The sequence below is a fragment of the Mirounga angustirostris genome, unplaced genomic scaffold, assembly GCF_029215605.1.
Source record: "Mirounga angustirostris isolate CCGP_5_RB_7025 unplaced genomic scaffold, mMirAng1.0.hap1 SCAF_15, whole genome shotgun sequence".
Lineage (NCBI taxonomy): Eukaryota > Metazoa > Chordata > Mammalia > Carnivora > Phocidae > Mirounga > Mirounga angustirostris.
The window spans coordinates 2,570,063-2,596,554 of NW_026991723.1; the positions used below are offsets into that span (position 1 = coordinate 2,570,063).

The 26,492-nt window shown below is 52.9% G+C and overlaps 1 protein-coding gene across 1 annotated transcript in view; it reads right to left on the reverse strand.

Moving 5' to 3' along the window:
• SHC3 (SHC adaptor protein 3) overlaps nt 1-26,492 on the reverse strand; it is a 94,894-nt gene that overhangs the window by 13,166 nt on the left and 55,236 nt on the right. The window contains exons 3-11 of the mRNA XM_064579183.1: nt 23,645-23,708; nt 21,344-21,463; nt 18,324-18,377; nt 13,207-13,258; nt 10,106-10,232; nt 7,963-8,113; nt 6,918-7,005; nt 5,912-6,067; nt 1,305-1,600 (exon numbers count right to left, since the gene is read on the reverse strand). Of these exons, the coding sequence (XP_064435253.1) occupies nt 1,305-1,600; nt 5,912-6,067; nt 6,918-7,005; nt 7,963-8,113; nt 10,106-10,232; nt 13,207-13,258; nt 18,324-18,377; nt 21,344-21,463; nt 23,645-23,708 (1,108 nt within the window). The remainder of the gene's footprint in view (nt 1-1,304; nt 1,601-5,911; nt 6,068-6,917; nt 7,006-7,962; nt 8,114-10,105; nt 10,233-13,206; nt 13,259-18,323; nt 18,378-21,343; nt 21,464-23,644; nt 23,709-26,492) is intronic.

Consider the following 26,492-nt stretch of genomic DNA (forward strand, 5'->3'; position numbering starts at 1 on the left):
GCCTCGCCCCCAGTAGTCCAGCCATTCCGGAAGCAAACACAAGCCCCTGGTAACACCATACGCACATCCTGTGAGCAAGAACCCCAGTCCTAGGATGTGCCCCAGAAAGACCATCGTGGGGAAACACGCAGGAGGCTTCCTAGTGCCTTCAGCCCTTCCCGAGACATTTCCACAAGTGACGCGTGGCCGCGGACAGGGGACGCCCGGCAGCCCAGCCAAGTGACGATTCCGCGTGTGGAAAGCACCACAGACAGATCTCAAAAACACGTGTGGAGGGAAAAACGAACGAAATGAAATGGGACTTGGGGGGCACTATCATGGTTGCAAACTTCTAAGATGCACAGACACACAGTATCTATTTTCCCCGACGTATATCTGTGGGAAAAATCCCCACGACCACCAAAGAAGGTGGGTTGGAAGGATTCACATTACGTTCCCAGGGAGGGGTCGTCCAGGTGCAGAGGGGAGAGGGGGCACAGAGCCAAGGTGCAGACACCTGAAGCCGTAAATTAGGTCCGGTCCCCCGCCACCAAATTAAATTAAATTGTGTTCAAGTCCAACCAAAGACTGAGGCTTCGTCCCTACCTGTCAATCAGGACAGGCAACGTTCTTAGCTACTATTTGATCACGTTACCTGCCTCTTTGTTTTCACTGGATAACGGGTTTTAAACAACAATCCTGGAATTTATTTAACGGTTCAGTTAATGTCATTATATTTATTCAAGCTAATAATTCTTGGACTGTGCCAAGATCAAGTCGAATCCCTTTATTGGCTGGAGGATGGGAAATGCAGGCAAACCCACAGAGCTCTTACACGCGACCGTGCTGCCAGGAAAGGCCAAACTCATTGTCACGCGGTGTGCCTTCCCCGAGTGGGAAAGCAAGAGGCTAATTAATAGGGGCTTTATGTAGGGCCTCATCACGGCGTGCACTCTAGGAACACAAACTCCGTGACTCAACTTCTAGAGATACTTGAGGTAAATACTGAAAGCCCAGGACCCCTGCCCTTCCGCATCCACTAAGAATGTATTGGACAGGAAGACTTTCTCAGTATTTGTATTTATTTATTGTAAAGGACATCAGCGTTAAAGCTGGAAACTCACGCCTCGTGATTTTCCAAGCGCGAGCCCGGTGCTGGCCTGAATTCACAAGCCCTCTGCGCCTGGGCTCCCGGGTCCCGGAGGAGTGGCCGCCAAGACCTCAGCCGGCCCGCATGGGTAGTGGAGGGAAAGTGTGGTCACCCAGCACAGAGACCAAGGGGAGACTGTTGTCAGGAGGCAGGTCGTGTCCCGCCCCGTGCTCACCGTGCCTTCCGGGTCCACGAGCAGCAGGTGCTTGGCCTGGCCGTTGTGCATTCCCGTGAGGACGAAGGAACCTGGGTTGGTGGCGCTCTTCCTGACCAGGAAGTCCCCATCGTTCTTCAGCAGCCCCTCGGCCTCCTTCCGGCTCATCTCCCCTTGGTACCAAGGCTCCCCTTCCAGCTCCACCAGCATCTTGGCATCTGGGGCTCTGGGGGTGACGGGGCTGATGCACTCCACCGAGGCTGCTTTGCTCAGCGCAGGCCCCAAGGATTGGTTCCTGAGAGCATCTTCAAAAGGTTCTGTCAACAACAATCACCAGAAACAAGTGAACCCCAAGAAGAACAAATGACAGACTGCTCAACATGATCATTGGAAATGCCAAGGCAACTTGCCCCAGAAACAAACCTACAGAAAAATGACTGGCTGGTAATATTAACCACAGCCCAAACCTTGGCATGATTTTCTGACGAGTCTGCCTTCCCAAGACAGCAGGGCGCTGTGCCTCGCACCAGGGATTCAAGCACACCCTCTGTCTAGCCAGCCAGAATGACTTCACTTCTGCACACATCACCAGGCCACGCGTATTGCAGGCCATCTACTTCTTCTGGAGCGTCAGCCAGCCTTTTAATAAATCTGTTTTCTTCTGAGTGAAAACCTGCCAATGCTAACGGAAATACACGAACAGGAAGATAATCTGCAAAGTTAGATTTAGTGCAAAACCTATACCCAACCATCAGGTGTTTGTTTCAAAATTCTCGCATCAGGCCGATTTTTAAAAGAGAAGAAAACTGACATTTTTCGGGGCCCTTTTGTGTGACTTGCCCCAGGTCAGGAGTGCCACCTCCCCTTGGCCTTTGCTTGTTCCTCTGTGGAAAAAGGCTCCGTGTGAGTGTCTGAGCTCGAGCATGACTGCCCGCCCTTCAGGACACACTTCCCACCGAGGGCAACAGACAACAGCAGCACAAAAAGTCCCCAGGGACACCTGATGAAACCCCAGTTCTCCACTTTCAAATGAGGTAATATGTACAAAAGCACTCGAAAACGCACACGGTGCCGCAGAGCGTAAGGTGTGAGGATGGAGACACGTTGCCAAGCAGCACAGTGCCTGTGCCCCGGGAATGGGTTGGCTCTCTCCTGGGCACAACTACGTCCCCAGATCCAACACTGCTCCTGGGATGGAGTCCATACCCACAAATATTCAACGAATGCTCTAAAGGAGACCAGTTGTTAGTAGAGGACGGGCAGGGGTCAGGTGAATAAATGAAACCCAAATCAGGGCATTTTGATACTTGTTAAATTGTTCACAAATCTGGGAATAAAAGCAGGTTAAAACTATTGCCTAAAATTAGATTTTCTCTTTTTATCCTATTTCTTCCTGATTACCTGGAGTAGTTGAAAAGTTTTGTTGTAACATTTCTATACCATCACCACCACCACCATCACCACGAAGACCATCACCATTGTCACCATCATCACCCTCATCATCCCATCACCACCATCATCGTGACCACCATCACCACCACCATCACCATAACCATCACCATCATCATCACCACCACCATGATCACCATCACCTTCATCATCACCACCATCACCCTCATCACCACCATCACCACCATCACCCTCATCACCATCACCACCATCACCACCATCACCATAATCATCACCATCATCATCACCACCATGACCACCATCACCTTCATCATCACCACCATCACCCTCATCACCACCATCCTCACCACCATCACTACTATCACCTTTATCACCACCATCACCACCATCACCCTCATCACCATCATCATCACCACCACCTTCATCACCATCATCATCACCACCAGCACCCTCATCACCATCACCACCATCACCACCATCACCATAACCATCACCATCATTATCACCACCATGACCACCATCACCTTCATCATCACCACCACCACCTTCATCACCATCATCATCACCACCACCACCTGCATCACCATGATCATCACCACCATCACCATCATCATCACCATCCTCACCACCATCACCCTCATCACCATCATCATCACCACCACCTTCATCACCATCATCATCACCACCATCACCCTCATCACCACCATCACCACCATCACCACCATCACCCTCATCACCATCATCCTCACCACCATCACCCTCATCACCATCACCACCATCACCTTCATCATCCCATCACCACCATCATCGTGACCACCATCAACATCACCTTGCCACCACCATCACCACCACCATCACCATAACCATCACCATCATCATCACCACCACCATGACCACCATCACCTTCATCATCATCACCATCCTCACCACCATCACTACTATCACCTTTATCACCACCATCACCCTCATCACCATCATCACCACCACCTTCATCACCATCATCATCACCACCAGCACCATCATCATCACCATCCTCACCACCATCACCCTCATCACCATCATCATCACCACCACCATGACCACCATCACCCTCATCACCACCATCCTCACCACCATCACCCTCATCACCCTCACCACCATCACCCTCATCACCCTCATCACCATCACCCTCATCACCACCATCATCACCACCATCCTCATCATCACCATCATCACTGTCATCAATGCTGTCATTACCATCATCCTCACCACCATCACCCTCATCACCATCATCACCATCATCCTCACCACCATCACCCTCATCACCATCATCATCACCACCACCATGACCACCATCACCCTCATCACCACCATCCTCACCACCATCACCCTCATCACCCTCACCACCATCACCCTCATCACCCTCATCACCATCACCCTCATCACCACCATCATCACCACCATCCTCATCATCACCATCATCACTGTCATCAATGCTGTCATTACCATCATCCTCACCACCATCACCCTCATCACCATCATCACCATCACCCTCATCACCATCATCCTCACCACCATCACCCTCATCACCACCATCATCACCATCCTCATCATCACCACTGCTACCATCAGCACCAGGAGCAGCACCATCATTATTTAGCTCTGGTGGGTTTAAGAGAAACAACACAGCGTGCTGGCATAATTCTTTTTCCAGACTTTTCAATAGAAACTAGCTTCTCTAGGCCCTTTCTTCTTCTTGTCTCCCCTTCTCTGGTTTGGGAGCAGGTGGAAATGGATGGATGACAAAGGGTGGCTCTAGTTCCCACTTTTCCATCTCAAACCCTCGTCTTATCTACCTCTCCTCAGGCTCTGGGGCCAAGAGCCACTGGCAAATTGACTAAATTAAACAGTGAAAATTGACCATAAATATTGCTTCTAAACTGCTGTTGGGAAACCTCATTAGAGCTGGAATGGACGCTCAGAGAGCCGCCGCTTTGCTCCGTGTCTTGGGAAAGTCGCTTCATACTTCTGAGACCATTCCCACATTTTTTAAGAGACGGGATTTGATCTGATGACGGTTAAGGTGCCTCCAAGCCCCGAGAGTCCCCAGTTCTTCTGTCGGTGGTGATTTTTGCCAGTCAGAATGGGAATCCACTGCGTGGGAAACCAAAGCGTCCAAGGAGAAAGAGACTTTTGTGGTCAGGAGGCTGCCTGATGTTAGCAGCACTCAAGCACGTCCTCACTCACACACGGCACCATGGAGAGCGCGCGCCGCGCCCGCAAGCCTGCCCTGACCAGCCTCTAGGAGCCTGCATTTTCTCCTCCGTGACAGCGCGACAATAATGGTAGTTACCTACAGGACTGTTGCAGAAATTAAAGTAGCAGGTGCCTAGCACATGGTAGACACTTGTTAAATTCTCAAGGGATTTCTCCAGCCTGTAAAATTCTCAGGGAGCTGACAAAACAATATGGAGATGTAAAGCTCTTTGTGAACTCGGGAAGCTCCCTCAAAATTCCTAGCAACAATTCCTACTTCCATTACCAAGTTCATGGATGATTTACGCGTCTCAGTCCACACGACAAACTGAAGGTCCATAGCGTATCTCTGCACTGCTGAGAAGCTTCCTGTCACACTCCTCACCCTGTTTTGGGGTTCCCCGGGGCACTTGTTGCTACCCGTGAACACACCATGGTTACTTACGCTCCACGAGACCCTCTGTTTGGCTTTCCCGCAGACCCCAGTAAGCAGAATGGTATGTGAATACCAGGAACACGGGAGAGCGAGCGAGTGTGTGCATGTGAGGTGTATCGCCCTTTCTTGCGTACGTGTTGGTCCTGCTCAACAGACCGAGGGCTCTGTGAAGCACGGGCATGCATTTCACCTTGGCATCCTTGGCAACTGATACAGTATTTGGCACATAACAGCTGACTAATATTTAAGTGAATAAGCGAGTGCTTTGTGTATCATTTGCCTCGATGCATGGGCAGCTCTTCAAGAGGAACGTCCGTTCCAAAAAGAGGGGAGTTTACTCTGCCTCCGGACCTCAGAGAGGGCTGTCATCCCAAAGCAGAGGTCAGCCGAGTTCAAAGCCCTGAAAAGCCCAATCACAACCCAGGAAAGTGCAGACGGTCATCCCTGTTCATCAGAACCCTGCTAGCAGGAAGCTAACTGCAGAGGTTTCAACAGAAGGCAGAAAGCACCCTCAGAAGACAGGAAACCCAGACGAATGGCAACCCACTCATGTCGAAGAGGTCCTTCCGCGGGCTGCTCTCTGCGCTGCTGCCTGAGGCCGGCGTGGCCTGCGGCGGGAGGTGCTGCGCGTTCACGTAGGTGGGGGCTTCTCCAGGGGCCGCGGGAGCTCTCCCCTCCGGCATGCCGTAGATGTCCAAGGACCCTGCAACAAGAAAACGAGCCCCCTCTTCTCTTACAACGGAAAGGCTGGTCAGGGGTGCATCTGCCCGTAAACTGCCCCACCCCACACGGAGACGATCCTATGGGCTGTTAGGTAATTCCTCTTGCGGGTCTGATGCCCGTCTTCGGACCCTGAAACCGCTGTTGTGTTCTGGCCCAGACGATTTCCCAGCCTTCATGTCAAAATGCGACCGGGCAGCCCGCGAGGGTGGACACGTGATCTCTAGGGCCTGGCCCAGACTCTGGCCCTGACCTGGGTGGGGGAGCGGAGCAGGCACAGTGGGGAGGCTGCCCGGGTCCCCTTATCCCCTTTACAGAGGCCCCAAAGCAAGGAACGGAGCAGAAGAGCCACAGCCTCATTTAAATTGCCCTGTTTTGGGGTGCCTGGGTGGCTCAGTCGTTAAGTGTCTGCCTTCAGCTCAGGTCATGATCCCAGGGTCCTGGGATCGAGCCCCACATCGGGCTCCCTGTTCCGCGGGAAGCCTGCTTCTCCCTCTCCCACTCCCCCTGCTTGTGTTCCCTCTATCGCTGTGTCTCTCTCTGTCAAATAAATAAATAAAATCTTTAAAAAAAAATAAAAATAAAAAATAAATAAATTGCCCTGTTTTGCCTTTAAGCCTAAATGGGTGCTTTGTAAATCGACTCCATTCTAGCAATGCAATGCCAGGTACCCTTCCTCACAAACAGAGCAGACCTTCGTGCCCCGGGCTCCGCGCAGGAGGCCCAGGGTGAGCGCTTGATCGAGGACCCCTACCCACAGGCAGTGCCTCCAGGGGACCTCCTAGCTGGGCCAAGGATGCCCCGAGGCCAGCCCGCCTCACCCTGCCTCTCACCTTGCCTGACAGGTGTTTGCTGCCAGTCTTCGCCAAACGGGTCTCCTAAGTGTCTCCCCTGGTAGTACGTTTGCTCTTTTCCTGCAAACTATAGACACATGTAAATACATAAAGAGAAAAAGCATCCTCGTCCCCTTCCCCGTCTCTAAAAGCCACAGCGCAGTACAAGGGCCCCAACGGAGGGTCGGGTGCTTCCCCAATTACTCCCACTTTTCCCTTCATGCCTCACGGTCAGCATTAGGATTTGGGAAATAGGTTTGCGTGGGTGTGAGGAAGAGGCTGCTTCGCATCAGAACTACACGCGCCCATCCTGTTTTCATTTGCCACCACCAACCCTCCCTCCGTGTGGCCGAAATGGAGCCCTCTTAACGCAGCGCCGTCACTCGTAAAGTCAGCTTCGGCTGGTGCGTTTCTCTGTGCCAGATCATGCCTCCCACAACCAGACGCACCTGGCCAGGCCCGCCCCGTCCATCTCTGCGTCAGAGCTCCTGACTCTTGAAGTCACTGTTATTTTGCCACTTTTATTAGTGTCATTGTTATTCGCACAAAGTAGGTGACATCAAAAAACTCTCCGTAATGAAACAGAGATACTGTAACTCTAAAAAGCAATTGCCTTACTGGAAGTTGATTTGGAGGAAAAATCAGGGAAATGCGTACAAGAGAAGGCTCATAAAATTCTCATCATTTTAAGGGGCCACATCCACTCTCCTTTCGGGGAACGCAAAGCGTCCCCAAGCCTCTTTAAGTCTTGAACTCTTTCTTCTTCTCATTGGGCTCCCAGTATAATGGGATTTGTCCCAGGATGGAGAGGAGACCCCCAGACTCGTACCTCCAGAATCATAATATAGTTCCAAGACATCTGATTAACACCTTGGGATGTTAAAACAAAAGCCTCCCCTACTTGTCTGCTTTGTGTCATCCCAGGGGAGAAAACAGGTGAGTTATTCTGTCAAAGACTGGACAGAACACAGCCTGTCAATCGAGTGGAAGATGAAAGGAAATAAAGCTCAGGTGGCCACGACCCAGGCAGAAGTACACGACTTACCTGGGCTGTGTCGGGGGCGTGGGGTCTGGCGTGCAGCCGCACGTCCACGAAGCCCCCTGGAGGAGGGGTCTTGCTTGGGATGCTGTTGTAGTATGGATGGTCTGAGCCGTCCCCCTCCTCTTCCGTCCAAGGCTCATCCAGACTCTGCATTCTGTTAGAAGAGGATTTTTCAGAGCTTTAGCCAAAAGCTGAGCTTGTCGTCAAAACCAACAAACCTAATGTGAGGAGGTGCTACCCCAGAAAAGGGAATTAGTCACTGTTCCCTCACTATCTAGATCTCAACCCTAAAAAGCAGATGAATGGTTTGGCCAAATACTTCTACCTTATTTGCAGTTCTACCTCCTGGAAAATTCCAACCATATTTGAAACAGGGAAGAACTCCTTTTTCAAAAGGACATTTAATTAGGAAAGAAAGGATTTATATCTAGAGACAGATCCTCAAGGCACATTCATTTCCCTAAGTCAAAGCATAATCAACTAAAAAGTAGAGACTTTAGTGACATCAGAGAAAATGACAGAGTAAAAAATCTCTGAAAATTCTCTCTTCCATAAAACAAACAAGAAAACTAGAAAAAAAAAAGTTTTTCAAAATCAACTTTTTCAGAACCCTGGATATTAATCAGAAGCTTACAGCAAACTAATGTTTGTGGTTTTTTTTTTTTTTTTTTTAAAGCAAACAGCTGTAAGAACAGTGGCTTGTGGCATTTTAACTTGCCCTATTCCTGTCTCCATGGTAGCCGTGAAAACCAACAGCCCACAATCACAGTGAAAACCAGCAGCCTGACAGCCATAGGAGGGGGCAAAACGGCTCTGAGACCCTTTCAATGTACAATATTCTTACATGTTTTTGTACTCTTCATACACACGCATTTATCCCTAAATGCGATTTTACACGCACAATTTTATTTATTGGTCTTAAAACTTCCATAAGTGTTTCCTATCCTTTTCCATTTAAGATTTTTGAGATTTATTCTGGTAATACACCTACACCAATCTAGTCTTTTTAATGACTATGTCCCATTATATATGAAACTTAAAAGGGGCAGGAGACTAGTAAACAAACTTTCAAATTTTACATACGGTGTATACATTGTTCGGATAAATGGGTGTGTATAAAGAGTACAAAAGCCCTCCCACACTGTAGCTAACTGCGCTTCCCGCGTCTGAGCTCGGGGAAGCTTCTACCGGCTGGGAAAAGTGGGGTCTTCCCAGGCACCTCCCAAACGGATGTCTTAAAAGCCATTTCCTGGGAGATGAGAGAATGGGCTAAAAGCCTCAGTCACGAAAGGGGCAGAGCTCAGAGGGGTGAGAGACTCCTTCGTAAGAATGAAGGTGAAGGCAGACACTGCCTTCACGTGGAAGCCACAGAACGTGGCTGCGGCAGCTGGAGCAAGAGTGGAAAGCAAATTCAGGAGAAATAAGGTTTCATCGACAGCGAACACACTGTCGGAAGAGGCTTTCGTGATGTGAGCCCGAGCAAGGACAGACTATTGACGTGCCCCCTGTGACTTTCTCTGGGGGCTTTGTGCTGCGCAGAATGCTCTTCTGTCCTGAGGAAACTCGGTGCGACATCCTGAAGGTTTCCTACAATTCCTACTCGTATTTACTCTTTCATTAGACACTTGAAGGACCAATGAGCTGGAGCTGCTGGGGCTCATCCTGGTTACGGGCATGCGTGCCCAGGGCGCAGGAGGCTCGGTGTCCCCAGGCCACCCAGCTCAGGGCCTCGCGGCGGGGCCCCGCGTCACGGCCGTGCTAACCACGACGGCGAGGACAAGGAGCGCGTCGCACCTGCGCCCATGCAGACCCAAGGAGGAGACCTGCACCTGGTTGCAGAGGAAACGGCACCAAACATATTACAGTGCATTCTTGTAACCTTGGCTACCGTCTCTATAGTTTCTAGAAAACGTTCTCCTCAACATTCACTGCATCGCCCATATGTCGGCCTCCATCTGTGGGGCTCCTGAGCCTCAGCCCGGCCCCACCAGGTGCCTCCGAGCCCGGCGCCCTGTGATCGAGCACATCTGTCCAGACCACACCCCGTGGAGGCCGTTTCGTGATTTTCTCCTCTCGAGTGGCTTTAAGAGGAAAGACTGTAAAGTACAGAAAGGCCACCGCAAAGAGTGTCACAATTGCTACTCACCGGTCGTGGAACGTGGGCACCTTGGAAGGACACTGCAAATATTGCTTAAACCGGAGTTCGAAGGCCTGTCCGATGGAGCCGATGACATCCTGGGCCAGCCCGTCGCAGCACTCCAGAATGTGACAAGCTGTGAGTGCAAGCGGCAGGGCCCATCAGAGACACTGGGGCTGCCAGGCTCCGCCACGGGAGGGGCGCGTGTCCCTCATGGACTGTCCCTGCAGCGCCACCCACAGCCTGCTCCCTGCGCCACTGCGGTAGAACATCACCGCGGGGACGCATCTCTTAACGGCTCTGCTCTCTAAACTACCGTTCTATTTGTAAATACATTTAGACATTTGTGATTTCCAGTTGATCGCTCTTAGGAACTTCTTAACAGTCTATAAAGTACCAACACCGAGCCCAGCAGAGCGAACCAGGGTTTGGAAGGAAATGTTGATGGGACAGAGAGCCTGATCGTAACAAGAAGTGAGCCCCGCGAAGGCCCCGTGGGCCCGGGAACAGACCTAACCCAGTTCTCGAGGGGCAAGGACTGAGCTACTCCGTGGATGGGAGCGGCTTGTTCGCTGACCTCCCAGTGGGAGTCCAGTGTCCTCACTGAATGTGGCAACTCCAACAAATTAAAGATGAGTTTGAAGGGGTATTAATTCACGGGTCCCTCCCACTGCACGCCACTTGCACCTGCTCCAATGTGAGCCCAGATATTCGTGCAGCTTCTCAGAAAAGCAGCTTGTGCTAAATAGTAAATCAAAGTTGGGGTGGCAGTGGCCAGAAGAGGGCTCCTCGGGGGGCCTGGAGCACCTCTTAGCCGATTTGCAAGGGCACCCGCCGGCCCAGTGGGAAGGTAAGATGTCTCCTCCCAGACACACGTCCGCGGGGGCCACGGGGGTCCCAGCCCTCCCTGTGTGACCCGCAGGGTCATGTCACTAATGGGGTGAAGAATTCTCCCCAGAGAAAAGGACCAGTGTGGATGCCACACTCCACCTGGCTCCCGCCAATGGTTAGGACGTCACCGTACTTCAGGAGGGTTCCCTAGAGGCATTGCAGGGGCGGGTGGCAGGAGGGGGCATTCCACAGGGGAGCTGTCCCTGCACCTGCAACACCACCAAACCGTCCTCTTGCAGCCGGCCGGGCACGGTGCAGCTCCCTCCGACGGCCACTGCCAGGCCCGGGGTCCTCAGGCGTCTTGCCCACCCCCCTAGACTGGACGGGGGGTGCACTGAGGACACAGGATATCCCGAGAAGAGCAGAGTGACTGTATAGCAGCTCCCGATCGCAGTGCAAGCCCTTTGGGAACACTAGGGATGGCCAAGAGGTGTGTCCCAAAGACACGGATGCCCAGCTGTATTTTTGTTACTGATTACTGCTATTACTTTATTTTATTGTTGGTATTGTTTTTTATTAAACATCAACCCGGGAGCCACAGAGCAAGCCCATATTACGTAGCTGTTAGAGGTGCATGGTTGTGCATGACGCAGTAGGAGTGGAGGTCTCCCTCCAGCCCGTAAGGAGGCAGGAGCCTGGGCGGGAGGGAGGGGGACACCCGGTCCCCACCTGCCTGTTTCCAGCCACGCACACCCACCCCTGCATCCCCTCCCGCCAGGGGAGCTGCCTGGTTGATACTTCGGAGAAGAGTAGGCTGGGGAAGAGTCAAAAACGAGCAGTTTCCCTCCCTTCTGAAAAGCAGAACAGCAGAACAACACGGTTTCTGCAGAGGGGGCTGCAGGATCCATCCTCGGGGCTGCTAGTCTACACGGCAGGGAGCCGGAAGCCTGGTCCAGGCCCTCTTTAAGTGGGTTCCTGGGACATCTGCAAGAGGCAGGGCTGCAGGGGGAGCTCCCTGTTGGCTGAGGGCCGAGCCCGTTGGTCAGATAGAGAGGGCAGCAGAGCCTGCAGATGCAGACGTAAGCCACGTCTCCAGGCTCCGGTACCTCGCGGTGTTGCCTGGAAGGAGCACTTACACAGGAATGCAAATTTTTACAGCCAGACTGGGTGATGATTTGGAAGGTCCACTGACCTATCTACCATCTAATCCCTCTGCAAATGCCTCTGGGAGGGGCCGCACAACATCGTGGGGAAGAGCAGGGAAGGAGTCTGTACGCAGACCCGCGGGGGTCGGAGCACCTGGCGGACGCATCTCATCACGTGGCGTCACCTCACGGACTGTAACCTGTTCTCCGTGGGCTGTCTTGGAAACGTGTCCAAGAGGCAGTATGGGGGAGGGGGCCGAAACAGAACGCTAGGCTCTCCTTTGCATTGGAATTTTAACAGAAGAGAATATATGTGTATGTATGTAGATAAAAGTCCTGTAAAGCAAACTGGAAAATGTTAACAGGTGGTACCTGGGGTGGAGGGTGGGGGGGAGGGGAACCAGCGGCTGAGGCAGAAGGGCTGCGTTGCATTGCTAGAATCCCAGCCGCGATCTTCGGCGGCGAGTTCTACGCTGGGGCTGTGGGATGACCCATATTCGAGGGTAGCGCACTGTACTCAGCCTGCCCCCATCCAGGCTATTAGCACCCATGGGTGGGGCTTGGGTTTTGCACATGATCAAAGGAATGGGGTTGTGGGTGTGGAGGTCGGGTCTAGGAATAAAGGGTCTGGGAGGGTGGAGAGTGCTCCAGTGCCTCAGAGCCCCCATCCAGCCTGCGTCTGAGGCCCTGGCAGCATTGTGGGGTGTGGGGGGACGGTGCGAGAGCTTGGCCCCCGCGCTCCAGGGCTGTGCTGGGCAGCAGAGGCTTCTGGGGTGGTGGAGCTGGCCTCGGAGCTGGAGCTGGGCAGGAGGACAGGCGGGCTGCGGAGGGTCCAGGTGTCACCGAGGCCACGTTCAGGGCCTGCGTGGGATCTGTGATGTGCAGGCCAGGTGCACGGAGCTACAGCCATCTGCACGCAGGTGCGTGTTTGACGCTCAGGGTCGCCAGCGTCTCCCAACCCGGCCAAGGATGCTGTCACACTTGCCTGCCCACAAACCCCCACAGTCACTAACTGTGCGCCAGGACACACGCTCGGGTCGGCCAGGGGGGCGGAGATAATGAGGAACGTCTGGAGCCTGGCGTGAAGCCTGGCTGCATGTGGCTGAGAGACCGCAGGAGTCAAGCACTGCTTACCTCTGCGGTTAACGGGGTCCTTCGCCACGTACGCCACGTAGTCCGTCGTGTCCTGTAAGGAGACATGCACGTCACTAATCACAGCTGGACGCGTGGCGCACAGCCCGGCCCCGGACTCCGACGGCCCGGTGTTCCTCCGACCTCTGCGGGCAGGGATCCCCCGGCCTCGTGAAATGGGGACTCTGGCTCGGCAGGCGCGGGCCGGGGCCTGAGCTCTGCGTCCGCCCCAGCTCGCACTGACCCTGCTGTCTGTGCCCGCGCCCGGCAGCAGGAACGTGACGGGCACCCCGTCCTCTGCGTGTCGGACCCCCCGGGGGCTCTGACAACACTGATGCTCGAGGCCTGACTCCCAGATAACCTGACCTAGCTGGACTGGCAGGGAGGGAGGTCTGGGGCTCCCCAGACGGCTCTGCTATGATGGAGGATGAGGCGCCCTGCCCTCGGCTCTGCCGTGGTCCTCATCAGAGCGGGCTGAGGCCTCCCTCGCGGGGCTTATGGAAACAGATTGTGGGCCCCCACCTCGGGGTTTCTGATTCTGTGGGTCTGAGATGAGGCCCCAAATGTGCGTTTCCGAGAAGTTTCCCACTGATGCTGGTGCTGCTGGTCTAGAGGCCGAGAGGAAACCAGAAGCTGGGTGGCAAACGCCTTCCTGGGTGGATGAGATGTGATGGTGCTTTTCCTCTCGGACAGAAGCGGTAATTTTAATCCTCTTAAGACATTTCCAACACATGAGCTCCGTGGAGTAGTCTGGCTGTAACAGGGGACACACGAGTCCGCTTGGCCACACGGAGGAAACTCTGTCCTCAGAAGTGGGATGGGGTCGCCACGTGGGTTTTAGTTTCTAAACCGGCAGAGGAAACATAATTCTCCTCGTTGTTGAAAGCAGAAAAGACATCCCTGCAAAGTTGACATTTGCAACATTCAAAAAAGTCTCCGGGGGGCAACTGGTAAAGGCACATCCCATTGTTGCAGATACTTCCCAAATGTCACTGCTTCGAAGGCTCCAGAGTTACAGATGGGCTCCCCCTGCATTCAGCATCTGACAGACTCTGTGTCATGAGTTCCTCCATTACTTCTCTCCATGGGCAGGACACCACCCCTTCTCTCTCTGCTCCAGGAAGACGCTCCGACAGGAAGAGGAGGATGGTGCATGTGGGGGCGTGCAGGGGTCACAAGCACCCACTGCTGTGGTGCCAGGTGCCAGGCGCTTGTCCGTACGCCGTTTCCCAAGTCCACGGCGAGGGCTCTCCTGGCAGCTTCTGACATGACAGGCTGTTACCCGGGTCCCTCTGGCGGGCAGCCCGCCTACGCTGTTCCATCCTCCTGCTCAGGCCACTGCCCACTGGTATATTCATAGACTGAGCTGGGAAGGGTGTGGACCCGGCTTCCAGTCATTTCCATCAGGGAAGATCTGTCGGGATCTGAAGCCATCTGCAGCTTGGAGTCAACAGATGGAGTCAACATCAACAGATGTTCTTCATGGGTTCAGGGGCTAACAGCATCGGAAGGGTCCTAGGACAGCACTCGTGTCTCTCAGTCTGTGATCCGTGGAAGCCTGGGGCTGGGCAAGTATAGTCCCCATTGTTTGAGATGTCATCAGAATTTTTTTAAATTTGTGTTTTCATATCCATGATAATCTTAAAAATTAATACAAGAATATCCGGGACCACCCGAATGACCACTGTGGTGTCAGTTCTGTATGTGCTGTCAGCACCAGGGTTGTCTGTTGGGTTTCTGGTATTATGGGTGCCAGGTTTGTGAAGAATTAGAGAAAAAAGAACACTCAGACTAGATGATTTTGCCCCAACTCAAGCAATGAATGTCACATTTGTACATAATGATGTATCCCTGAAGGGCTTGCTTGAATAGAATAAATTAGTGGAAGGACTGAGTCATCCAGGCACCCAAGGTAGTAGAGAGAGGCCGACCTTGAAGGATCCTGCACCGTGGTGGCAGGTTCCAGAGGCACGCTGAGAGCAGAGACCCAAAACCATCCATCACAGCAAATTAATGTAGCTTTGAATGCTGTCAGCTTTCCCGTGTTTATCAGTATTAAATTTCTGACCTGGATTGGGGTTTAGTGTTCAATAAGAAGTTGAAACAGGAGGAGTCAATACTTGATTTATGTTTGTGCATATCTGGGTAACAAAATCAATTTGAGTCAGCATGAGTGGAAAGTGCAAGGAAATTCTTCTTTTTAAACTCTTACTCCAGCCTGAGAAACACTGCTCTGGGAAAGGAAGGCCAAGGAAGGAGCCGTGACATGTGTCCCATCCCCCAGATGGACCCAGAGCTGAGCTCTTCTAATGTCAATATTGATCATTTTCTGGCACACTGTGGGGTGGGGGTGTATTGCTATTCAGAACATTGTTCTAGACATCACACAGCCACACACTGAACACCCCAAGTTCTGAGATGGGGCTTCCAGGTGCCTGTCCAGTGCCCATCCCATCCCTGTTCCCACTCTCCGAGACCTTCTGAGCCTGGCCAGCATTCCAGCGCTCCCTGGGGGCCTTGGAACACTGTTAATTACAGTAGATTAGAATAATAGCACCTTTGGGGGAGTTGGGTTAACAGTGTTTTTCACTGTCTTATTTGATATTTCAAAATGCCATTTTCTTACTGGGTAAACCAAAGCACAAAGCAGTAAATAGATACAAACTCAGTGGCAGAACCAGGAATACAACCTGGAATTGTTAGTTTTATTTAAACATCCACCAATTATAGTGGCGACAAACCAGCTTGGAATGGGAACTCATGCACAACGTGAACACATATTTGAGTGGTTAAAATGGAAAGTAACTGGGTTTCCTGTCCTCCTAGTGACATTTTCAGCATCAGAAAAAGAAAATCAGAAGAAAATATAAACAGGTTATGAATTACTTTAAGGGTCACTGAATGCTTCCTTTTTTTTTTTTTTTTTAAATGATGAGATGAGGAAATTTGAAAGCAGCTCACAGACCTGTGTGCATCCTGGAGAGTAACATAATTTTAACACTAGCCAATGTATTTGGCTTCCAGAATTTTCCATCTCTGTACGTCCACTCCTAAAATCAGCATTAGATGAGGTTTGAGACAAGTTCTTGGAAGAATCTGTTGCCTGCAGGTGTGTCCTTTTCTTCCTTTTACTCTTCAGGCTGGGTTACCTCCCAGATTTCAGAAACTATGGCTCCAAGCATCATATCGGGTCAGCAGTTAGAGACCCTGCAAGTCGATTAGAGCCGATGCAGACACAGGGGAAGGTGTGAGGACAGTTAGGTGTGCAGGTGCAGCACAGGTGGAGAATGGCGCACCTGTCCCTCCACATAGCATCCTCAGAGACGCCCTTCAGATGGCTTTGATGTGGCCGACTCCCACTGTCTAGATGTGTGTCTCAATGAGGTCTTTCACTTTACAATTAAACGTAAGAAATGAAGGGACTGGAAAGAAAGTAGAAGGGAGGGGCGCCTGGGTGGCTCAGCTGTTAAGCGTCTGCCTTCGGCTCAGGTCATGATCCCAGGGTCCTGGGATCGAGTCCCACATTGGGCCCCCTGCTCAGCGGGAAGCCTGCTTCTCCCTCTCCCACTCCCCCTGCTTGTGTTCCCTCTCTCGCTGTGTCTCTCTCTGTCAAATAAATAAATAAAATCTTAAAAAAAAAAGAAAAAGTAGAAGGGAGGGGAGGGGAAAGAGGAGACCATGGTGGGAGACTTTTGAGGATAAGACCCTGAGTGTGGGAGACAGCATGAGTCAGTGGAAGTACTGAGGGGGGCTTGGATGGTGCCCTGTCATCCTCTGTCAATTAGGTGGGGATTTGAGGGCAAAGAACCACGTGCAGGGTGGCAAATCCCTCTCCTGCCAGCGCCCTGGGCCCCATGATGCCTCTCAGGGGGCTGCAGCAGCTGGGGTGGGGGTGGCGGGCGCAGGCTGTCTGCAGCCCGGACACCCGGGCCCGGACGGTACTGTCCTTTGGAAACGTGGAGACCAGACCAGCAGTGGAAACTGCCCCCTCGATTTCACCTTCAGGCTGGAGGCAGGTTCCCCAGGTAAAGGGAGCAGGGGAGGAAGAGCGTGTGGGATCAACACAGACCCTGGGAAATACCGCCCCCCCCCACCCCGGCCAGACCCAGACACAACCTCAGCACCAGTCACGCGGGCTGCCTTGGACCGTAAACTTCTACAGAACAAAACACCACTTCTAAACCTCCATTCTGCGATTATAGAAGACTATTTAACAGCGAAGGGACGTCTTGCCAGGATACAGAACAATTCTTCTTTTTGAGTCAATTTAGGTCCAAGAAAATACGCACCCCGTTGTTGTCCTAATTTTTAAATATTTCCCCAGATGGGTGAAAATGTTACTGGGGCCAATGAGAAATGGTGTGATAACAGTCTTGGGGGGAGGCGTGCTTTCCTCCCTTTGCTGCGGGGAGGGCTGACAGGCTCTCCTTCCCTGGAGACGATTTGCTGCCTGCGTGGTGGGCGACAGGGAGCAGCTGTGAGTGGGTGGGGGAGGAGGAGGAGGGAGGAGGAGGAGGAGGAGGAGCGGGGAGGCTTTCTGGTGACCCTGAAACTGAGCACCGACACCACCTCATAGTGCTTCTGACCGATGCAGGAGCAAATCCCTTTGTGACCCCACCTTCTTAACGAAAGAGGCAATACAAAAATAGAACATTCCCATTCTGCACGCTCTCTCGCTCTCTCTCTCTGCACTCCTTCCCTGCTGGCAAAGCAAACCAGTAAGACAACAGCATTAAATCTGGGGAGAAGAATTCTAATTCCAAACATCTATGAATAAAGCAGACTAAGTAAATTCACAGCCTTCCAGTTGACTTCAAATAGGAAATCAGAGGGCCCTCGTGGAGGCCCAACAGAAAAAAGGAACGAGGCGGGACTCGCAGTCTCCAGACGGTGACCCTGACGACTCTGAGACTGGGGATGGCCCCAGGAGCTCCTCAGAAGCCACCACTTGAAGGATTTTGGACAGTTTGGGCTGAGGAACTGAAAATTAATGGTCATCGAGAAGAGCATGTGGCATCGGGAGGGGGCAGCCGGCATCCCGGTTACCTTTCCCGGTTGTGAAGCTAGGCCCCTTCTCGGGGACTCCCAGGGAGCAAGGAACACAAGCCGCGGGCACTTACCGGGTCTCCCCCAGACGCGAAGGAGATGGACTGCATGTGGTGGTTCGCGATGATCTGCCCAGAACAAGAAACGAGACAGGTCGTCAGTACGCGGCCCTCAGCTCTGAAAACCAACTGCTTGGTGGCAGGTGGGAGGAACCCGCCAGGTGTCCTGAAGATGGGTCAAGCGGGTACCCGACGAACACGACAGTGATCAGTTATGACGGCCGCCCACCGTTAATGGGCTTTTCCCAACACGGGCCCTGCTGGTCTAGCCGCTCAGCCCGAGCCATGCCACGTGGGTCTGACGGCAGCCGTCGGGGGAGGAAGGAGGGGAGCCCGAGGCCCAGGGGCGACAGCGGGCCGTGGGCAGCACTGTGACCACACGCGGGGCTCTCTGACAAGGAAAGCGTCTCAGCCCCAAGCCGAGAAATGTCCACGGTGCGGTGTCCGTCTCCAGAGACAGCACAGGCCCGCAGCGAGCACCGAGGGGTGTCACCCACTTGAACCCCGGGCACGTACAAATCAGAAAGCCCGCATCAGACGTGGGCCATCTCGGGCACTCTTGTAATCAATGGGATCAACTTAAAGGCGGAGGACATCCCAAGTTAATTTTAAACTGGGAAATTTCCATTAGCATTGTAGACGGCTGCCTGCGGTGGGAGTCAGGAGACCCTGAGTAAATTAGGAGCTGCCCTAAATTTAAAAAGCTACGTAAGTTTTCCCCGCTATTTGTATCATTTTGAAGACAATGTAAGGACACTGAAGTAAACTCCAGGGATGAAAACAGCGGTCCTGCGCCTACCCCAATACAGCCAGTGTGGGGTTATCTCTGCACGGCCCCTCAGGCCCTCGGCAACAGGCAGGGGGAAATTATGGAGGCGACACCCCACCATCCTAGGGGCCTCCCAGCCACGCTCCCGTAACCTTCAAAGCAAGACTATGGCTGAGCTGTAAAAGAAAATCAGACAGTTAAAATGCCTACTTGGGCTGTTGACACTTGCAAACCGCTCGGGATCTAGAAAGACCTGAGCGTGTAACTGGATAAAAACAAGGAGGCCAGCTCCGGAGCCCACGCGGACCCTGCCGGATCAACCACCTGCAGCCGCGTGCAGCCTTCCGGAACCCTCCTGCCTCCCATCCCGGGCCAGGAGGCCCCCAGCATGGCAGCGAGCACCAGCAATCCCCAAGTGAGGATAAACTTCTAAAAGGTGTTGATTTTTGCTTAGTTTTTGCTCGTAAGGCAGCTCTCATACTGGGGTTTGGAAACTGAAGCGGATGTTATGACTTGGGGGATACAATGGAAATCGTATTTGGTCTCCACAATCATGCCTGAAGTTAGTGTGTGGTTGTTCTCAGCCCTTTGGCTAAGATGGAAATTAAATGGAGAGCAAGAGGTCTGGAGATGGTGAACCGAAAGCAGGTGTTTCCGTCCCTGGGAGGCTGATAGTGCTTCTCCTCCCTGAGCGCTCTGCAGAGGGGGGTGGCCGGGCCCTTTCATGGTCGCTCTGCGTGGGGCGGGGAGCGTCCAGCCGGGCCTGCTCCTAAATTGATTGCAACAGGCTGCCCGTGTACACGCCGCCTCGGGAGAGCCAGGGGATGTGGCCGGGACACGCACCAACCATCCCGGGCTGTACTCCTGTGTCTGGGAGGGTGCCCCGCCCCTGAGCCCAGCCCCACACCCATCCTCCACAGACAGTGAGGACCGGACACAGCCAACCAGCCCCCAATCCCAGCACGGCCGCATCCCTTCCCCTCTTCCTGTTTGCTGTTTTAAGGGAGAATGAGGGAGAAGGGGGGACTAGGAGGTGTAGCCCACAGAACCGAGGGTCACCCTGAGGATCTCCAGAAACGGGAGCACCATACATCGTGTGAGTGTGGATAGGGGTGTGTGGTTTGGGGCCGAGGGGACCTGCCTCCTTCGCCCGCTGGGCAGGGTGAGGGCCTTTGCAGCCTGGGCCGCAGGTGCTCAGCCCTGAGACAGCCCCGGAGCAAGGCTGAGCCCGCTGAACCCCCCCAACCCACCACCTAAATGACAGTCCCCCCACCCGTCCGTGGACCAATGTGAAAAGATGATGATTATCTATTGGGTGGGCAAGGGAAAAGGAGGGAGTGTGAGGCGTCGAAACAAACCCAGACGTTGCCTCTCGTTTCTACGCTGGATCTAGAATTTATTTCAACACTCAGGTAGGGGTTGCCTTGGACCGTATGAACAAGTGAAGCTGGGGTGCTGCTTGCTTACTTGGGAAACACTGAAATCAGTAAATATGAAGATATGTGTAGTGACATAAAGGTAACCCCGGGCATCCCTGGGAACACACGGCCAGAGTCAGGGAGGGTCGTTCGGAGGCCTGGGGCTGGCCCATCTCTGGCCGTGTGGATGCGTCCGATGTCCAGCTCACACTGCCCGGAGGCCCGGACGGAGCAGGACTCATGCCCCTGTGTGTCTATGAGCGTTTGCACCTGTGGGCACCCAGGACAGCCCCTGAGCTCTACCCACTGTTCCAGCTGAAGGAACTGAGGTCAGAGACGCCTACGACAGACGCTGCCGAGGGGCCGGCCCTCCCCCACTGACTTCACCCCTCGGTCGCTACTACTGTGTGGCCTCGGCCGGCGGCAGACCTCCCACTCCAGCCGGGCCATGTCCGCCAACCGCCGGAGGCTCCAGACGAGGAACCACGGAGACAGAAAAGACAGGGCTCATTAAGCCGCCACGTGCCATCCACTTCTGAGATGACCGAATGTGGAAGTAAGACGTGGGCTGCAGAGCCAAGGAAACGGGATTTCAAAAGCAATGAAACCCCTGGCAGCCACACGCACCTCTCCTTACACTGCGAGTAAGTCCATGACTTCAGAACTATTCTCAAGGGAAAGGTCATTTATAGCAGAATTAAAGAAAACCAGTTCCATCTATATTCTGTTGGCGACCCTTCAGAGGAGCTCAAGTTTGCAGATGAGTGGAGATTTTAGATGAACGTGCTCTGCCGCGCACACCCGTCGTGGGGGCCGTGGGCGGGCGGGGTGCCCGAGTGCCTACAGACCTGTTTGGAGTCGGGCGTCCGAAGGTTCAGGCTGGCGGTGGATATGGTCAGGGAGATGCTCATCCCCGCAAACTGGAGGTTGCTCTTGCCCAAGATGCTGGACAGCATTTTGCTGGGAGGCTGTGAAATCAAGCAGCGTGATTTTAGCTTTGGATTCCCACTGTCGCAGCCTCTCCGTGGTTCCTGTCTGCCACGCCCCCAAACCTCCACCTTCCCGCCCTCCCGGGGCTCGGGAAGGAGACTGTGGCACGAAGGAGCTGGGAGGCGGGGCCCGACGCTAACACACAAGTTCTGCAGCACGCACAGGCGCAGGGATCCGTTCCTGCGCACACGCTGCACTCTAGGATGGACACTTGCGGGACGTCGGCGCCCAGTCCGGGTCCCTCCTAAGCCTGGGGCACGTGCACAGACCAGTGCGCACAACTGTGAGCCCCAGAAACCGGTTTCCTTAAAGGACTCAGGGCCAGAGTAGGAGCGTCCAGCTCACGGGGCCAAGAGCATCCTGCGGAGTCTCGAGACTGCTCACTGCTGAGGGGTATGGAGCACAAACCCTCTGGCGGGAACATCATCCAGGCCAGAGCTCACAGACTTAGAACCTGCTGGGCCCGCACGAGGACGGACGACCCGGTTCGGCTTAACTAAAGGTCCTTCACACGGGCCCGACGGACTGCGTTTTCCCACCACACACCTTCCCCCAGGCACTGCCAAACCCGCCTCCCGTCCAGGGCCCACCACCACGCTTCCCTTTCAGATGAGAATGTGCCCTCTTTAGATATGCCAATTAACACTAGTTCTTAACCAGGCATGCACTGCTTTTTAATCTCCTGACAGAGCTATTTAAAAATAGAGACGCCCCCCCCTTCTGATTAAGTCACACCTGGGGTGGAGCCCGGAAACGCACCTTACTTCCACCACCTTCGCCTGGCTCTGAAAGAGGAGCTTCCCTAGCTCTGTGCTCACGCTCCCGCCTAGCTACTGCATGCGAGATTCAAGATCCAAAGTTCTCTGCCTGAAACCTGGCTGCCCTGTGGCTTCACCAATGTCCACAGGCCATGAAGACGAAACCCACCTGCAGCCCGGGAAGTGACAGGGGCAAACACGCAACCTGCCTGCAAACCTCAGCCTCAGGACAGACTCCGAGACACCAGAGATGCTCCCCCTGATAGAGTCTGGGCATAGACAGGCCTGATGGTGAGCACTTCGTTACGTACCTGCTGGACTTCTACCCAGAGAGTTTTTCTGAGCTTTCTTTCAATCTATATTTTCCCCTACCGACCTAACCACCTCAGAGTGAAAAGGTGGAGTGACCTGGGCTTGAGCTCAGCCCACCACCTACGCACACTGTGCCTTCTCTCTCTATGCCTCAGTTTATGCCATCTGTAAAACGGGAATATCCGTGGCATCCTGGAGCAGGCTATACCAGCTAATGAGAGACAATTATTACATTTGCAGGAATTTTATGAGCTGGGCTTTAAAAGCAGCTGCTGTGAAAAACTAATTTATGTAAACTTGCAATTAAATAAATTACATTTAAAAAACAAAAAAACATGGGGCGCCTGGGTGGCTCAGTTGGTTAAGCGACTGCCTTCGGCTCAGGTCATGATCCTGGAGTCCCTGGATCAAGTCCCCACATCGGGCTCCCTGCTTGGCAGGGAGTCTGCTTCGTCCTCTGACCCTCCCCCCTCTCCTGTGCTCTCTCTCTCTCATTCTCTCTCTCTCAAATAAATAAATAAAATCTTTAAAAAAAACAAAAACAAAAACAAAAAACAAGAAAACAATACTCAAAACTTGTCACTTTCTAGCTGTTTCTGCTACATTAACGGTCATGTGCTGTTCGGGCCACGCGCGTCTACTGCACCTGGGCACCAGGTGGGGACCCATGCAACGATGTGCCACTGCACGTCTTCAGGGATGTCACACTAGAGCTTGAAATCGGCCAGGCGGAGGACACACACCACGGAAACTGGCAAACGCTACAGATCTGGTGCTTCTTACTCCGGCCCCCGAGAGCCGCTGGTTAAATCTACCAGCACAGCAGTGGCACGTCTGTCCCAAATGCTGCTCCAGTGAAGTGAGTTCACGCCCGTAAAGGCTGAGTGGAGCTCGGGCCCTGTCTCACGTGTCTGTTCTCATCACTGACTGTAGGTTTTGGCCCCTGGGGTGCAACGGGGGTGCTGACTTGGGTCGGCCAGTGACAGCCAACTGTCCTGCCGAGCGCATGGCAGGGGGACCCTGACGGGGCCCTGACGGGTGGGGTGTGACTGAAGGTGCCGCGTGGGGAGAAGACACAGGGGACAGTACCTTTCTCTTCCTGAAGGCTCCCTTGGTGCCAGGGACGGCTTCACACACACGGCTGATGGCTTCCCTTAAGGAGGCAGGAAGAGAGATCCATTTGTCACGTTAATCAGGATTCTGCAGCCCAGAGACCACACGTGCACATCCCCAGGGAAAGCATCTGCTGTGCATTCAGTGTAGACAGCAGTCCCCTCGCCCCGCGGGGGTCACCCAGCTCCCTTTGAACAAACAGGTCATCGTGAACCTCTGACGGGCAGCGCCCTGGTTCTTCCTGGTGCTGGGGATGCATCCTGACCGTGTGACAGGTATTGATGCCACACTCCTCTGTTGTATGTTTGGTTAGGATGCCATCTAATAAACCAGTACCCGGACATGTGGCCTCCTGGTGTTCCCTTCAAGGTCACGGTCCTGGCACAGGCCCAGACCAGATCAAGTACTGCTACGGGTCAGCATCCCTCCAAAGTGGGTCAGAATGTTATCAAAAGAAACTTGGTCCTCTGAGTGTTATTCTCGGCTTCTGCAGTTGGGAAGCGTCATCAAACCAAGAGGGCTCCGAGGGAGGGGAGGCACTCCGGCGGGACACGGCTGAGCCAGACATGAGGTCTGTGCAGGGCAGCTCCCCCGAGCGCGCATTTACTGAGCAGCTACTATGTGCTGGGCGCTGCCCTGAGGAATGGAGGCAAGGAGACTTTTCGGTATGGGCGTGTGATGGGAGGCCCGGCTGCAGAGGGTCCCGCAGGCAGGAGACCTCGGGAGGTGAGGAGCATGGGGACCAGACCACATGGAGGCTGCTCTGGTCCAGATACTGGAGGCAGGGGGTGGGAAGGATGTGGCTGGCGGCAGGTGCCTGGAAGCAAACAGGTCACTCTGTGAGCTGGCCTCAGTGGGAAGTGACAGGGACAGGCCAGAGGTGGTTCTAAAGTCAGGAGCCCAGAAAGGAGCTGGGTGAACATGAATATCTCACCTCGCTCGTGGGGAAAGGACAAAATAGTAAGAGAACACAGAAAGAAAGAAACGGGGGTCTGGACACGCCAAATGACAACACAATGGCTCCTCAGAAACATTCTGCAAGTTTTCTATGCTAAATACTTCTTGAAATTATTTTCTATCGCCTAGAAAAACAATTGCCACCACAAGACAATGGTCTTGAGAGAAATCTGTCCTTGTTAAATTAGGTAAGAGACTATTCAGGTAAGCCTCGTCTTTGCTGCTGAATTCACCGCAGGCAGTGGGCAAAGACTATTCTAGAAGTTCAGATGCCATGAAGACTGTAGACTGATTCACTGTGACTCAGAAAAAGTTCATTTAAAAAGAATGAGTGTGTTTGATGTTTATGCTTCGTCATTTATTTTATAATAATGTTCCAACTGTGGTTCTATCAAAATGATCACCCAAGTACCTTCTAAAAGTAAATTCCTATTGAAAAAGGTCAAGCTGTCTCTTTAGAGAACTATATAAACCTCAGCGTCTATATTTTATCTGTTTAATTAAAAAAAAAGTTCAGTGCATCTCTGCACTGTGCTTGTTATATCAAGTGACAGATTAGGGTGAGCAAAGCCAGCCAAGTCTCTGATAGTCCCAGCAGGCCAGAAAGATATCACCCGACAGGAAGCTTCCCGTAAGTTTCTCCTTAAATATCCATAATAAGCTTCGGATCTCTTTCCTGATCTGCCAACATGGACAATGAGAGAAAGAAATCAGCCTTGGGTGACAGTTTCCCAAGAGGATAACTGTCAAGTGTCTAACTTGTATGACTTCTGCGTCTGAGTTGGTGGGCCATGAAGCTCGGGCCACAGGCCTCCCTCCCGCCTGTGTGCGGTTCGTGGGAACCACCCATGGACATTAGAATGGGTTGGGGACAGGCAGTGCAAATAATAAACCCATCTGTCAAGCAAGTCCTCCCACTGAGAGTCAGCCAGCATCCCAGGGCACATTCAGAGACTCAATCTTTTGTCCTTAAGATTTGCAAATGTCAGAAATTCCAGAAATTTCTCAGAACTTGAGCACGCAATTAAGTCCAAAGGATCCCCTTGTGAGCTTTAGAATCCCCCTACATGGTTGCAAATCAGCCTGCTCTTGGGAAAAATGTCCTCTCTCCATCACCGGCACATACTTGCTTCTGATGCTCATGGGCTAACCTGTGTGCATGTGAATGGTCTCTGCACCCAGGCTGATGGCATCCATTTCCACTTGAAATAGGGTTGTGATGCAACGTAGTAACTGCCACCCTCAGATGCCTGCTAACTCCACGGTCTAACCACAGAGGTCACGATTCTCCTCATCCCTCCTTATTGTCTAGCACAGTGCATTTGCGTGAGTGGTCCTATCTCAGTATGTTCATTTAGCAATAATTACTTCGCTTTGTGTAATCCCACTGAATTCTGGTTTGAGTCTCAGGTGGCAGTAACAGGTGGTCCCCTGTCATTAATAACAGAGATTGCGCCTCGACCACCTGTTCAGCATGACCCCACCTCAGTGAGCCAAGCCATGACCTCGGAGCTCAGCTAACAGGAATCTCTGGCACCTGTTCAGTCACCTGAAAGTAACTGATGCCTCCCTTTGTCATGGTCCCGCCACCTCCCCTCATTCAGCATGAAGTTCTCATGAGAGTCAGCACCCCCTCCCCTTATTTCATAACTGCTGCACAGAGTGTAACAGGATTTGAGAACTGGGTCCTTTGGACTCATAGAGCACCACCTTTGTCCCCATTCATCCATCTAGTGCTGCCCACTCCCCCCGCCACACACTCATTTTACAGACTAAAATCATAAAAAAATATAGGTGTCCCAAATGGTGATTTTGCAGTCATGGGGTCGTATTCTAGCAGATGGAGGGTCATCAAACACATGTGATG